General features: G+C 40.2%; 1 protein-coding gene across 5 annotated transcripts in view; it reads right to left on the bottom strand.

The window, feature by feature from the left end:
* atrnl1a (attractin-like 1a) overlaps window positions 1-17,069 on the bottom strand; it is a 338,833-nt gene that overhangs the window by 279,891 nt on the left and 41,873 nt on the right. For all 5 annotated transcript variants that reach the window (XM_025897448.1, XM_025897447.1, XM_005473721.4 and 2 more), the window contains 6 exons: window positions 16,470-16,553; window positions 14,343-14,456; window positions 13,333-13,461; window positions 8,312-8,520; window positions 2,153-2,327; window positions 1,982-2,069 (listed from right to left, as the gene is read on the bottom strand). In XM_025897448.1, the coding sequence (XP_025753233.1) occupies window positions 1,982-2,069; window positions 2,153-2,327; window positions 8,312-8,520; window positions 13,333-13,461; window positions 14,343-14,456; window positions 16,470-16,553 (799 nt within the window). The remainder of the gene's footprint in view (window positions 1-1,981; window positions 2,070-2,152; window positions 2,328-8,311; window positions 8,521-13,332; window positions 13,462-14,342; window positions 14,457-16,469; window positions 16,554-17,069) is intronic.

The following is a 17,069-nucleotide window of genomic DNA, read 5'->3' on the forward strand; positions in this document are numbered from 1 at the left end:
TCATCATCATCATTAATGGGAAATGTCTTCTGCAGCAAAAGACAGCACTGATCTCAACAAAGACAAGACATCCAGATACTGATTCATTAAATATGTTTTTAAAATCATTACTGATCTTTGACCACTTCGTGGGCATTGCAGTAAACTAGTGACCTGAATAAAACTGATCATCTTGCTTCAACTTTTTGCTGCGTGATCTTCAGGGATACACAACAATCAGGCATAACATCATGACCACCTGCCTAATACTGTGTTGGTCCCCCTTTTAGCTGCCAAAACAGCCCTGACCCATCAAGGCAAGGACTCCACTGGACCCCTGCAGGTGTCTTGTGGTATCTGGCACCAAGATGTTAGCAACAGATCCTTAAATCATGGAAGTTGCAAAGTGGGACCTCTTTGGATTTGACTTGTTCGTCCAGCATGTTCAACTCATCTGTCAGATCAGACAACACAGGCCAGCCTTCAGTCCCCACATGCATTAATAAGTCTTGGCTGCCCATCATCATGTCTCTGGTTGATTGCCTGATTAGTGTACATGCTACACCCTGATAGTATCAATACAAGCTAAAATAAGGGCCCTGCTGCACACTTCTGGTGCCATAAAACATAAAAAACACCACAGCTCCTTTAAAGATCAGAGTTTACTTAGAGGCATAAGGAGGAACTTGATAACATTAGCCAGGTGGTTCTAATATGGCGTCTGTTAGCATCAGCTAATTAAATCACTTGTCTTTGCAGGTGCTGCTGCAGGAGCACTTAGTTGCTGCAAACCTTTCAAGCACAGCTATTAATGCATTTTATGCTGACAAACACCTTTGGCACAGTAAATATTTAGTCACTAACTGTAAATATTAATATATTAATTATAATAGCTGTAAACTGAAGAAAAAAAAAGGCGTTTGATGTTCTCCTTTTTTGCAGCCTTACACCTTGCCATGCAACCATCAGCCATCGTGTGATTCCCATCTACCGAACATAATCACCTAAAATAGTGAGTACCCAAAAATATCAGTGTGAAACTAAAGGGTGAGAGGTGAAGACTCAGAGTGTCTCATGAAAAAAACAAAAGCAGGTCTGCTTTGTCCTCAAGTCAAAGACGTTTCAAAAGAAACTCTGCCGATGGAGCAAAGTGATTCCTTTCATCCACCTTCACAGTAACAGGGTGGGTTTGAAGTTAAAGCTGTGCGTACAGTAAACAAGCCAGGAGTTACTGCAGGCTACAAATCATCAGCAGGCTTCAGTCAGACGCTCTGACCTCCTCTGGGTCAAATCTCACCTTCAGCACAGCAGGACAGAGATGTTTGTCTTCATTCTCCCTCCTGTCCTCCACCATTAAACCATTCCTTCCACGCTAAAAAAAACAACAACAGCGCCCCAGTATTTGGACAGCGACACATCATTTGATGCCCCTGGCTTTCGCGTGATTGATCTATAGCAGACACACGAATGATTCTGATGTTCTCATTTCTTTATAGGTAAGCTGAATTATGGGCCAGTCTCCTAGAAACGCCTCAGTCTTGTGAAATGACCCCATATAACTTCAGAGAGCAAGAGCTGTTTCTAGACATGGACTGCAACACATACCCATCTAATCAGTTTGTTGTCTGGGTTTTTTCCCCCATAAATGATCTATACAATGTCAAAGCAGACTTATTTAATATTTATCAAAATGAAGAAAGAGAAGCACACATTCAAGGCAGTCAGTTAATTCTTTAATTTGAACATCTGTACTGAGGAAGTCTGTTAATTGACTGCACTATTCTATTACAACAATAGTAAAATATAATGATTCAACACTGTCTGGTAAGATGCACAGATGGTACAAAACTGAGGCAGGCAGCATACGAAGCTAAGAATCCAGAATAAATGCTAAAACCTTCTGATTATAGTCTGCATTTTCACTGCTGTGGAGTAGTACCAAAAACATGATACCGCTTCTTGTTTTTAGCATTGGTGAAATATAAAACTCAAGCAGGATTACCTGATGCAGAGCCAGTGAGTGTCCGTATCTGTAGAGAGGACCGCTGCTGACAGGCACCACATCCCACGTGCTGGTCTCTAGGTTGTAGCTTTAAACAAAGGGAAAGAGTGGAAAAAAGTGTGAAAGCTCAAAGACAATCACAGTCGACTAAGTCAGATGGATGCGTCTTACTTGAGAACCATGTGGTAGTTGGAGTAGTTGAAGGAGTAACCTCCCACCACCCACATCAACCCAGAATGCACCAGAGCCCGGTGGGACGCTCGACCCAGAGACTGAGCAGATGGTTTAATGCTGGGCAGCACCCAGAAAGCCTCAGTGGAGGGAACGGAAAGAGAGCAGTCTGGACCTGATAGAGGCAAAAGGACATGTTTCACTTTTTGGAATTCATACATACATTGTGTCCAAAATTTATTTTACAGGTAGTAAAGGGCAAATGAATTTAGTTTTCTCAAAATATCAATCTATAAATCCTATTGTGCTTATCCAGTCCAGGGTCATGGGGGAATTGTAGCCTATGAACACCCTTAACAGGTTGCCAGTCCATTTATTTATTTATTTATTTTTTACTTTGGTGCCACCTAGTGGCTGTTCTATGAATAGGCACCAAACACACAAACTCGAGCTCATTTATGAGCAGATGATGAGCTACCTCAGATATCTTTTAAAAAAGAAAAAAACAAACAAACAAGAGCACTTCTACAATATACTTTATTAAAATACACATTTTTTTATTCACTGCATCTGTCCATTGTTTTCTAAAGCTTATACTCAGACCTTTTCTTTACCTTTAGTTTCAGTAATTTATCATGTTTCCTGCAGTGAACAGTTTTGCTTCTAATTATTTATATAATGCAAAAAACCCTTTTTATTTTAAATGATTTTATTCATCTCCAAAAGTTGAATCTGTTCATCTGGACGTAGCGTTTGGTGGGAGAAACGTTTCGTCACTCATCCAAGTGACTTCTTCAGTCTCAGCTGACTGCAGGTTTCCCCAAACCTTATAAACAGTACATTTGCATAATGACTGAAACCAGCCCACTGAAGGAACAATGGGCTGTGAGGTCAGTTCCTTAATCATAGATTTACTTTCCTGGATGATTGAGAATGCATCAAGACGTTTTAACCCACTTTGGCAAGGACTGCCTAAAGCTTGTACGTCAGTATGAGCAAACAGCACGTAAGATGGCGGACTACAGGAACCACCTGAGATTCAGCCTCAGATGCCGACAAAACAGGATTACTCCTAAAAGTCTGCAAATGAGCTCTTCAGTTAAAGGCTTCCGGGCAACAAAAATCCTCCAGAAGGCACAGCATCAGTTGCTTAATGAACGGGTGAGGCAGACAAATTTTACCATCGGCATGCTAAAATCTCAAGAGGAGCGGATCCGACGGAGACTGACAATGCTTTTAGATGAGAATACTCTTAAAAAGGTCTTTGACTTCACTGAGAAGGCTCGTCTAGCACAGCACAAGAAGTCTAAGACCAGGCAACAAAGGAAGTTCGACTTACTTGTTGTACGTCGGAAACCACCGCAAAATACGGAGAGTGTCCTCAGTGGCCAGAAGAGACAAGGATGCGACACGGAGGATGTGGACAAGTGGGTGAAGAATTTGTCTGACAGACAGCTCACTCAAACAGAGAAAAACATCCTTGCTAAAGGGTTGAATTTTGCCGACACACCGAGACAAATCCCGCTAGTGGAGCTGATCACAGCCACAGAATCAGCAATTCGTAACAACAATATTTCAGAAGTGGAAGCAGAGCAACTACGGACGAAAGTTTCGGCCTGTCTCAGCGATGCAAAGCCCCCAGCATCCAACATCACCATGGAGGAGAGGAAGGCACTCACATCACTTAGTGATGACAACAACATTATCATCCTTCCGGCAGACAAGGGTAGGTGCACAGTATTGCTTAACCAGAAAGACTATCATGAGAAGATTTTGTCACTACTCAGTGATGAAAATACTTATGAGCCCCTGAAACGAGACCCAGGAAGTGGCTACAGGAAGAGGGTGATAGACTGTCTGAAGCAGTTAGAACAAGACAAGGCTATTGACTGGACCTCATACCACAGGCTGTACCCAGGGGAGTCTACACCAAGTCTGTATGGTTTACCGAAAATACATAAGCAGGGTGCACCTTTAAGACCAATTGTCTGCATGATCAACTCGGTCACCTATAACATCTCCAAGTTTCTGGCTTCGATCCTCAACCCGCTGGTGGGCAGCTCTGAACACCACATCCAGAACACCCTGGATTTTGTTGAGAAGGTGAGAGATGTCATTATGGAGGCAGATGAAACCATGGTCTCGTACGACGTTACATCTCTCTTCACTTGCATCCCAGTCACGGAAGCGTTGGAGGTAGTCCGTAAGAGATTACAGGATGACACCAACCTCAGCAACAGGACCACTCTCAGCATCGACCAAGTGTGTTTGCTTTTGGAACTGTGTCTTCATTCCACCTACTTCACATACAAGGGTCAGTTCTACAGGCAGAATCATGGGTGTGCCATGGGCTCCCCAGTTTCACCCATCGTGGCCAATTTGTACATGGAAGAAGTGGAAAAGAGGGCTTTGCTAGCCTACCCTGGAACACCACCAAGCCATTGGTTCAGATATGTGGATGACACCTGGGTGAAAATCAAATCTCAGGACGTACCACAATTCACGGATCACATTAACTCGGTGGACCGACACATCAAATTCACCAGGGAGGATATGAAAAGTGGCAGGTTAGCCTTCTTAGACTGTGAGATTTCCATCAGTAATGGGGGACATCTAAAAGCTGACGTGTACCGTAAACCTACACATACGGATCAGTATCTAAGGTTTGACTCTCGTCATCCACTGGAGCACAAACTGGGTGTCATCAGGACACTACAACACAGAGCGAACACCATCCCCACTGACACAGCGGCCAGGGAGGCAGAAGAACAGCACATCAAGAAGGCCCTGAGTAAATGTGGCTATCCCAGCTGGACTTTTGTCAAAGCTGGAAAGACACCCAAAGAAAGCTCCAGCCGATCCAGGAGAGAAGGACAACCACTGCCCAGGCGAAAACCTGTGGTGATCCCATATGTGTCAGGAGTATTGGAGCAGTTGAAACGCATTTTTTCTAAACACCACGTCTCTGTGGCTTTTAAACCCCAAAATACGCTGCGCCAAAAACTGGTCCACACCAAGGATCGGGTCCCCCGACACAAACAGAGTAACATAGTGTACGCTGTTAAGTGCCAGGAGGATTGCCAGGATTTATACATCGGGGAAACCAAACAACCTCTAGCGAAGCGAATGGCACAACACAGAAGAGCTACCTCGTCAGGCCAGGACTCAGCAGTCTATTTACACCTACAGGCCAGTGGACACTCTTTCAATGATGAGGATGTACACATCCTGGACAGGGAAGAAGACTGGTTTGAGCGCGGAGTCAAGGAGGCCATTTACGTGAAAAGGGAAAGACCATCTCTGAATCGAGGAGGGGGCCTAAGGGTACATCTTTCGCCATCTTACAATGCTGTGATTGCAGCCATTCCCCAACTCTCTGTGAATGGTACTCATGGCCATTGATCAGTGTTCTTTGATCAGTGGGTTTTGGTCAGTGATTGTTGATCAATGGTCATGGGAATTTGCATAATTACGATTAAGGAACTGACCTCACAGCCCATTGTTCCTTCAGTGGGCTGGTTTCAGTCATTATGCAAATGTACTGTTTATAAGGTTTGGGGAAACCTGCAGTCAGCTGAGACTGAAGAAGTCACTTGGATGAGTGACGAAACATTTCTCCCACAAAACGCTACGTCCAGATGAACAGATTCAACTTTTGGAGATTTACTTTCCTGGATGATTGAGAATGCATCAAGACGATTTTATTCATGTTTCCCCATTATTTTGTGAAACATTAAAATATTTTAACTCAAAGTGAGAAAACTGACAGACCACAAAGCAGAACTTATTCAGATGGCAGTCAAGAATAAAATGTAAATGGTAAAATGGTAAAAAGCACATCTTTACAGATTAAATGAGATTAAATGAGGGTTTTCTAACATTGCAGGTGAGTCTGACTAAAGCAAGACGTGAGAAAACGAGATAAATGAAAAGCACTCGATCACAGACGCATTCAGCACTTTTCATTCTGCGGGGGGTAGAGGGGAATGAAGGACAAATTGTAGAACATGCTCTTTCCATTAATGCAAAAAACTTTTTTTTTTTTTGGTGCTGCCAACTGGTGGTTTCCATGGTGACCAATACATTTATTAAAACCCCGTTTGTGTTTCTGATGCCTGCTCCGAAGCTGTGTATCCGTCTCCACCTCACTCATTACCAGACAGATGCACATACATCACTTTGACTCACTGGTGTCTCTGTTGCTTTTGTGCGAACAGTTTGTGATGTGCAGAACTAAGAGGCTAAATCCTTCCCAAAGCCCAGAATCTGACCCATTCACTGTCATATAGATGGAGAGCACACCCCAGTCCATCTGAATTGTTTTCGAGTGACTTAGGTAGTTTCAGAGATGATACTTTTGTGGCTGTCAAAACACCAAAAAAATATCTTAACCAATATCTCCTTGTGCAAATTATGACTTCATTACTCAATAAATAAATAAATCAACAAGCATTGTTGTGAGCAGGTAGGATTTTTTTCTCCTAAAACACACACACAAACACACACCTTTGATTTTGGGATTAGTCTTATGTCTTTGTCTCTAAAAAACTTAAAGCAAATACTGAAATGGACAACATATTTGCAGAATTATACACTCAAATACATATCCCTAAAACTGAAGTGTTAAATATTAAACGATTTTAACATTTTTTTTCCTATTCTTGTACTTAAACTGGGTCTTTATTTAACGAGTCACAGAGTGTGTGATCATTGCAATTTAGCAATATGTTCCTACTGTAGCACCTGTCATATTAGTTAGTAATCAGTTCATCAATTTGGTGTCTTGTTTCTGAAAAATTAAAATGTAACTGACATACACAGCTCTGGGTAAATGCTGCCTAGCCTGCCGTTCATCACTGTACTGTACATTTTGGGATATTTGCCTGTTTTTTAAAATGCATCCATTTTTTAAAATCTTCATTCTTGGAGATTTTTATTGTATTGTTTTTAAGCAACATTTTATGGGAAAAAGTTGGTTTTCCTGTTAACAAGTCCTTTCTACTTGTGCTATCATTATGCTTCCAGGAGGGGGCAGCACTTCACCATCCAACTGCAACAGACTTTGTTGTCTGGTGAATCTTAAACCTATTCTCTTAATATGTTTGTTAGACATTTAGGATCAAACTGGATCTGAATCTTGAATGAACATGCAGTTGGTCAGATTTTCGTGATTATCCATGTTTTAACTACAAAAACTGAACCGAAACACGTAAATCTGTAACCGGTGCTTTAAAAGATGTAAAGACTGGCTGAAGAATGTGACTTAACAGTTACTTTCATTTAATGCAAAAGCCTTTTACAAATGAGAAAACCCCTGCGAACAGCACCAAGAAAAGCTGCTTTTCTTATAAAAGGAAATTAGTCTAAAATCACTCTGTCAGAAAACATCATTTGAAATAAAGTTGTTGATTGTGAAGAGGCAAGAGGGATTTGTTTACAACTGCAATATAAAAAATAAATAAAAAACCAACGAAGCTAGATATATATTGTGCCACTGGGGAAAATTTCCCTGGGTGTCCCGTATAATATTTTATGATATTAAATAATACTGAATCAGACAGCATTGTGTTAGGCATAAACCGAGAGGACACTGGCTGTTGTGCTTTCATTTGCTTTTCATATTAATAATGAAAACTGCAAAACCAAAAGGAAAGCATAAGCAAAAAACTCACACTGAGCTCATTTGTTCATTTGATGACTAAAAAAGCATCATGAAACTGGACTAAATTAACCGTTTTAAATGTGTTTGCATGACTAGAATCCAATAAGAAGCATCTCTAAACACATGGTGTCATATCTTAGAGTCATTTTTGCCCCCATTTTAAACTACAGTTGTAGACAGTGTATAAAATGCTTACTGGATCAGTGCTTACTGTGTTTGTGAACACTTCATGAATTAATAAATAAGGTCCTCAAAGTTCAGATATAGCACTTTAAACTATCCCTATCCTTTTCCTCTCTGTTATCATCTCGCCTGCACTCCACTCCTGTCTTCCCTGCAGGAAGCCCATTACAGTAGCACCAAGCCAAAGTGCCCTGTTTTGCCATCCTGGCTGCACCACATGAAGCCAAGTTTCCCCCAATAAAATCCTCATTTACTATGTATCACTATACTAAGTTTTAAATTCCCCAATAAAATTCAGTCTTCCGTTTTCTTACCTTGCCAGCTGTCGTTGCAGACACACAGCTTCTCTCCGGTCAGGTCACAGTAGCCATGATCTGGGCTGCCACAGTTGTCTCTGCAGTAAGGGATGTCGCATGCGTCCCCCTTCCAGTACTCCTCACACTCGCAGTACACACGTCCTGCGACAGAGTTCGCCGTGCTGCATCTGCCGTGGCCCGAACAGTTGTTGGGACAAGAGTTTATCCTGCGGGAGACACAATTAGCCAGAAAGTCAAACAACATCTTCAAGGTTATGGAGAGCCATAAGCAAAAGAGAATACTTGACTGTGACGGGCCAGATATTATTTTTAGATGAGCACGGGGCCCTGAGATATCGTGCATGCCTCATGAAACATTAACTGAGGCGACTGCAGTCACCTACTTATATACTTATAGTAAAATTTACTGATAACCAAAGTTGCTATTTTCTACATTTATATGTTAGCTGTGTGTATTATTTGCTTTAGAGTGGATTCATGTTCAATATCTGCTGGAACGCCTGTTCAGCAGATATGGCCAACACCATCAACACCGTCACTAACTTCAGTGAATATTTCAACAGCATTACTATCTAAAATTCTTCCAATTTCCTCGTTATCAATCCCGGTAAAAACTGAGCTTCTTGTCTCATTAAAGATACAAGACAATCAAATCTTCTTGATTCTTTTATCAGGAATCCTGCTGTCATTTTTCATCTGTTCTTTGAATTTCTCATTTTAAGCTAATCCAGTTTTGCTTCTTCCAGCTAAAAACAAAAACTTGGCAAAACTCAGGACTGGACTATCAGCCAATAACTTTTGTGCCACTACTACTACTACTTCTTACCTCTCCTTCAACATAACAAAAACTAGCTGATGACCACACATCACTTCGATTCCTTCCGCCCTTCACTGGCTCCTGGTTAAATATGTAGTTCATTTAAAAATTGTATTAATCACTAAGCCCTGCATGGTCTCACCCATAGCTTTATCACAAAACTGCTAATTTCATCCAACCCAAACAAGCTCATTTAGGAGCTAGAAGACATTACGCATTCTAAACAGACTTCCATAATCCTCAAGCGACACATGAGGAAAAAGTGCAAAAATCTCAACTTTAACTCCAGTTTTAAACACTGAGCCACATTATACTGCACACTTAAAGCTTAAAATCTCTAAGTCATAAACAGAAAAGAAAAATACATCCCTGGGATATATTATTCTCTTACTTCTCTCTCAAGGCTTTTGTATACAAACATCTTGTATCATTTTTAAATAACCACACAGTACATCAACTAATTTCTTACTATTAAATAAAACGTAGCAAAGAAAGTTCACTCAGTCTTGCTGCATGAAACTGAAACATCACATGAACATCAGATTTATTGGGAAGACAACAAAAGATAAATAATCCAAATACATACAAAAAACAAAACAACTTGGCATTGAAATACAGGGAATTTACACAAGGAACTCAAGGGAAACAACACACAATCCAACAAAGACAAAAAGGGCTGATTGGGGAAGTGGAGACAGGTGGGGAACGGGAAAGGGGCACAGCTGAACATAATCAAGACAATCAGACTGGAAATAAAACCCAAGACGCAAGAGGGACCTTGGGAGGGGGAGATACACAAAAGGTGAGACAGGAATAGGAGCTACTGAGTGAATTACAGCAAAGTCAGAATAGAAAGTGACACTAAATAAAGACCAAAAGAAGTCTTAAAACTATAAGACTTGAAGAGTAAACTAAGCATGCAAAAATCTGATAATGAAATGAAATGAGGAATCAGAACTCAACCTAACAATAACAGTGACAACAAATGCAATACTATTTATTGAAAAAAGAAGAACCTTAAAAATCCAAAGCAAAGCCAGAGACCATGAAGGCATCACTGTGCAGATTTGGACTTCCCGTTTTTGATGCCATCTAAGTCTGCTTACATTAAAGTTTGAATCCACTTACTGTAAGTGGCTTTGGATACAAGCCACCAAATCTAACTGAATGTGATGCAAAAATAAACAATGTGACACACAATAGAGATGGAGCTAAACTACCTCTGATTTTAAACAAGATAAATTATAGATACAGCGAGGAAAACACAAAGAAAAAGACAGACGTGACTGAAAATGGGAAACGCAGGAAGAACAAAGAAATTACACATAAAAGTCAAAATTGAACAAAAAGCAGCGAGACCGACATTACAAGGCGTTTCTATGGAATATCAGATAAGTTTGAGATGAAAGAGATAGAAAAATTGGGGGGAAAGATGTGAAGGACCAGAGGCGGAGAATCATGTTTTTGTTAATGCAAAAAGCTGGTTTGCTACTGTAACAGGGGTGTTGTCATGACAACCTTCATCTCCTCTCCGTAGGCATGTATGTGTATGTGTATGTGTATGTGTGTGTGTGCTAAGAAGAACCTGTGTAACTGTATGTACTCCTCCCAAGCAGGTGCCCAGCTTGGGAGGAGTTACAAGGCATTCAGTTTTCAGTAATGACCATCACTAATGGCACAAAGCAGGTTGGTATATAGTTAGGGGTGATAGAAATCTACATGAACAGTGTAAATGGTCCTGTACGACTGAGCTTTTAGTAGAGGCAGGAAACAAAAATCAGCAATGTTACAGCGATTCCCAAGCACCGTTCCCAGTTGGCTTGGTGAGGCAGACTGGCTGGCCTTCAGTCCGAGTAAATTGTAAATGTATATAGCACTTTTTCTACTCTACTGGAGCACTCAAAGCACTTTATACAAGATGTCTCATTCAGCCATTCACACAAGCACTTTTTTCCACATCTAAGTGCTTTCTATCTAACATTCACACCCCAATGAATGCATCAGGAGCATCTTGGGGTTCAGAATCTTGGATATCCAAGGATCCCTCCCTGACCACCAACCTTCCAATTAGTAGATGACCTCCTCTACCTCCCTAAGCCATAACCATCCCACACTTGAGATTTTGTGTGAACCACAAAAGTAATGAATAATATTTAAGTTTACTATAATATGACATATCAAAGGCCCTGCCTGACAGTGACAAGGATAACATTTGTGCACAAAAAGGGAAGGAAAAAAGAAAAGAAACAACTGCAAAAGCGACTTCCTTTATGGCTTCAGTCACACTGGGAACTTCAACGGCTTACTGATAACCAAAGCTTTCAGCCCAAGAGGTAATGCAAATATAGTGCCAAAGCTAAAGAGGTGTCTGGAAGCATACATTTAAAAAAACGAAAAAAAACCATGGGATTTGCACCATAGGCAGCAAGCACATTTTATGGATTGTGTCAAAGTTTCTGATAAGAGGATGGATGTAAGTTATCATTGTTGTCATTTCAGATGACACAGGCTGTTTTCTGTACATGTGAATACAGCTGTGATGATAATTTTGCCTAGCTTGACTATTACCATTACATGTTGAGCCCCTCGCCAGGTGGTGCCACATAATGGTATCTTCAGGATGTTTAGTGTTCATTAGGTTTTTGTGAATTAGGGAAATAGAAGGTGGTTTCAGACACTGCTCTGGATATTGGATTAGGCCTACTGGATTACAATCACTTCCTGTCCGGATCCTCATGTGAGCTCTGTTCAAACCAAAGCATCTGTGCTAGTTGAAAGTATTTCAGCTTTGTTTCTTTCTTCTTCTTTTTTTTTCCTTTTCCAATCACGTGAGTTTCTCCCAATGACCTTGGATTCTTTTGTCCCCACCGGCAAGAGACAGCCAGAAATGGAGACCGGCTTACTGTTGCCATTTCTGGCCAGCTGGAGCTCATAATTCAACTGTGGTTTTATAGAGAGCAACATTGAAGAGCATTATGAGGCTTCCTGGTAAGTTTTCCTTAAATGTCATGTGTCCTGCTTATGCAATGTCTCTGAACACACTATTAGTGTAGCTAACAGTGCATGTGGCTTACCGAATCCAAGAAGCTAGGTGGTGTGAAAAATCTGGATTTTTTCTTTTTCCCCCTTCTTCTTGTTTTGTTTTCCTGGGAGAGTACCCACACACAGCTGCCAGTTATATGTCTTTCCAAGTTTTCTCCCTACATAACCAGGTTCACATGAGTGGGCGTCATCCCAATCAGTGATCACGGTTGTTAAATCAGCCACCAACACACAAAAATTTGTGATCGTCTCTCTCTGTCGCCCCAGGGAACAAATGCTACTCCAACCTGAAGTCAAAGTCTGGCAGCAGTGGATAATGAGAAGCTGTAAAAACTCTTATAAAGCCTTTGCTTAATTTTGGAATATACAGACTACATTTTTAACCTTGTTAAGTTCTCATTAAAATATTAATAATACGAGCCTGTTGCACACTTTCTGTCTGTATTGAACTTTTCGTGTCACTTTCACTTGTCTTTATCCTGAGTGAGACTAATTTTATTGTCCTATAAGTGACAAATGAAATCACACAGACAATAGAAGCACACCTAAATATAACACAGCCACAGCATTTGGTAAAAATAATCACTTAGTAAGCTGTCAGTGTAACTGCTTGATATTGCAAATCAATTAGCTGACGATGCATTTGATCTGCTGCCACAAAGAAGCACACATTAACAAGCTGATGTACAAATTTCAGTATAAATACAAATATAAAATGTGTTCTCTTTTGTTTATATTGGAGAGAACAGACTGATCATGAACCGGAACAATTACATTTCTTTGGCCACTGTTGTCCTCCAGGATAAGCTGGCAATCTGTCAAATAGTGGACACATAGATATATTGTCATATTCACTTGGGTTCGTGCTTTGTTGGTGTGATCCCTAAAGTGATAAGGTGTTTTCTTTTTTTACATTTAGCCAGATTGGACAGTAAAGTTGCAAATGTGTGTGAAGCGGGGTACACCATGGACAGGTCACCAGTCTGTTGCAGGGCTAACAGAGACAGACAGACAGTTGCACGCACATTCACACCTATGGACAGTGTACAGACATTTGAATTTGTTGCACTGGGATAGAAAATCTGAAAAACAGAGGAAGGGAAAAACAAACAGGTGAAGAAAAAAAATGAGTGAAGGTAAGAACAATATCGAGACTTACGAGTAGGCGATGCTGAAACCAGTCAAGTTGTAGGCAGCATCACTGAAGAAGTGAAGCAGAGCGTAGCCGGATGTTGTCACAACCTCAGGAATTGTCTCATTACCTCTGGTCTCTGGCACCACTAGACCGCTGAGAAAAGAATTCAACAGAAAGGCAATGAGACCTGCAAAGACAGACATCCCCTGTGGACCCAAAATAATAACAGAAGGTTTTCTGAAATGTTTTTGGTGTATGATGTGCTCTAGTCTGAAAGCACTGCCACCCCACAGAAAATACATGACAGTAATTAGCCTTAAAGTAAAACAACATTGCAGTGTAGTGGCATATTAAATTTAGTTTGATTATGATTTTTGCGGGGACCAGCCTGTCACTTTTAATCCATGCAATGCACTGTAAATGTACCCATTCTCACACTGAGCCCAAGCTCCCTGCTGGAACTAGTGTTTGTTTTTTACCATGCAAAGTGCAGGTACCCATCCATAATGAACAATTTAAGCTTACTTACTGTAGGTAATAATGCTATACAAGTCGAGACTATGTATAATCAAATGGCAGATTATATTTTTCTTGCAATAGTCCAAATTGCCCCTTTATGGAAACAACTGAACTCTTAACAAGAGATAAGCCTCAGTGGATTAGAATAAGTGGGAGGTTGGTAAAATATTGTGGCATTACTGTTTTTAATGAATTTGCATGGAATGAAAGAGTTCCACCCACATGCTTGTAGATTGTTCTTTAGAAGAGAAAAAAAGAGCAAAGTACAGAATAAATCTCCAGAAAAAGAAGTGGCATTCAGGGATAATGTGAGTAATTGCAGTATTTTCTTTCTATTATTGCTGTATTGTGGTAAGCCAGCAATTATGGGGTCCATTGTTTGGCCATACGTGGAGTCATTTGACTGCACAAGCACAAATTTATTGGCACTTTTGAAGCAGTGCCAAAGGGTACCTAAGTCATTTACATATTTCCTCCATTGCACAGCTCTCCCATTCAGACTAGCAGGTGCTCACCTGAAGACGGCAATCAAAGGGGCGTAAATGGAGTCTCCATCATAGACGTACATGTGGTCCCAGCTGCACTCTGTGGCAAAGTGATTGAAGCGAAGCCTGAGTACAGCGTTGGGGCTGGGAGACGGGGAGAGAGGGAATGCAGAATAAATAGATGTGACAAAAATACTCTTGATAAATATATATATTACCTATGAGCTTCATATCTTTCTTACTTTATAGAAGTGTCTCCACTATTCATAAAATCTGTGGTTAAGATCATAAATCGGCAGTTCAGGGACTCACACCCACTGCAAAAAACCTTTTTGCTATATTGAAATCCTTGTGAGGTGTGTCCTTGTCTTAATGATAGCATCTTAGAAGATGCATTTTGTGCAGTTTTTGTTCACATGCAGACTATTAGTATCCAGTATCCTGGTTTTGTAAAGGTCAAATCCTGGGTTCAGAACCCTGAAATAACTTTTATTTCAGCTTTAGGCAAACCTGCATATGATAATCAACCGATTTTACACATGAAGGCAAACACCAGGGTACTAATCATTGTCTCCCATATGTGGACATGCATACCTAATTGGTAAAAAAAAAAAAAAAAAAGTCCTAATGGTGATTGATGTGATAAGGCCCTAGATGTTAAAATGAAGGTAAATCACCAGGAAAATCTGCACTGCATGTTCATTGCAAATTTAAATACACCAGTGTGTGATGGAGCAGATTTTTTCCTATTCTTAGCTCACACCTGATTTATTTATTCCTCTTTGACAAATGAATATGTTCTGGAGATTTTATAGCAATCTGTCATTAAAAAATTAATTTTTAAAAAAGGAAGCTATCACTTAAAATCCTCTTTCATATTAGCTCAGTAGCATGTTTTAAAGCATGTGTAAAAACGATTGGCAGTAACCCTTCAGCATCATTTTTCATTGTGCAGCTTGTTATAATGGGGTTCAGTAGAAATACCTCAATGTCTGAAATGGGCACAACAACACAGTGGGCAAAAGTTGTCACAGTCATGTGACATGTTGTAACTGGAGACATATCAGTGAAGTTTATGTTAAAGTACAACAAGAAAGGAAAAGGGTTTCTAACCATGTGCTCTAAGGTGACCAACATGGCTGTGCTTTGGTCCTATCAGAGAGTGTGCAGAGCTCTGTAGACTGTCCTCTACATGTAGATATTAGCTGGGAGCTGATAAAAAAAATATGTGGAACAACTGGTCTGTGGGCTTGTGTTGTTGTTGGTCTTTTAGCCACCCAGCCCGAATTTATAAAATACAAAGAGCTGACAGCCAGCAGAGAGTTAAAATCTGACACTTCCTTTTTTATTCAGTAACCAAATACCTACACAAACTGACACAAATGCACTACTGTGAGTCCCATTAAGTGTTGAGTTGGGAGTTGAAATGTGTTGGCAAGGTAACCTTCCCGTTGTGCAAAAAAAAAAGCCTGAAAACCAAATTTTCAGTCACAGTCCATGGATATCTGCTCCAAATCTCTTGGCAACCCATCCTGTAGTTAAAGCCTTCTGAGGTGAATGTGTGATTTTATGATATACAAATGAAATTAGCTTGAACTGACTTTTGAGTAACTTTCTCTCATTTGTCTTAGAGAAAATGCAGCTATTACAGTAAAATAAATAATAGCATATATAATAGTAGTAGTAATATATTACTGAGCCTGAGCTGCCCTTCAGCATTTCCCAAGGAGATCATGGACATCTTCAGTGCTTTGCCCAGAGCTAATCTAACATTCCAGAACACACAGAGGAGACCATTAATTGTATGACCTTACACACCGTGTTAGAAAATAATGATTATAGTTGCTATTCTGTGACTTTTACATGGTGGTCTACCACTGTATACTACATGTAGTGCAAGCAAGGATTGTATTTCCATAGCAAGAGAATAAAATGACAAATGAAGCACTTTCAGTCGGTGCAGCATGAGCAGTAAATATGCAAAAAGCAACTACGGAGCACAGTAACTACTATATTCATAGACAAACTCCTTTTTACAGAATAGTACAGTCTCCCTTATCTAAAGCCCTTAAGTCAGATACAGAATAAAGTCTTTATCCAAGTGGAAGTGTGTAAGATTAATGATGACATGTGGAAGATAAAAACAGTGGTACTTACAATCCTTCTATTAACCAAGTGCACTTGGTCTTGTACTTATAGTTGAATGGACCATCTGTGAGAGAGCCTGACAGGTCTGTTAACCTGCAGAAAGAAACACAGAGGGGAGAAAACATGAACGCAGCGACACAGTTTAATATGCTCAAAATCAGAAACAGCTGGGGGAGTCTGTGGCCTGCTTCGTCCCTCCGCACCAACAAACAACCCAAAACAGACACAAATTAGAGTTGAAATCTTATCTTGTGACCCCTACAAGACAAAGATACTCATTCTTACATCAGTGAGGGTCCCCATCAGTGCAATCATGTGACATCAAGGAGTTGTATTTGTGCTTAATGTTTGATTTACTACCACCAGATCAAGCGTGGCGGTTCTGCATGAGTCATGAGGAGGTTATGAGGGCATGAGCTTTTTTTCCCTCCTTATTTCAGGTTATTCCTTGGTAAGAAAATAAAAATAAACATTTGTTTTAAACAAACACACTAATCATCTAAAAAGAAGAAGAAACAATTCTTCCTAGCAAAGAATTTAATATTATATCATTGGAATTGAAAATAATAGCTTAAATTATTTAAAATCAACATCCATTTGTTGACTGCA

This window comes from Oreochromis niloticus, linkage group LG13 (assembly GCF_001858045.2).
Source record: "Oreochromis niloticus isolate F11D_XX linkage group LG13, O_niloticus_UMD_NMBU, whole genome shotgun sequence".
Classification (NCBI taxonomy): Eukaryota; Metazoa; Chordata; class Actinopteri; order Cichliformes; family Cichlidae; genus Oreochromis; species Oreochromis niloticus.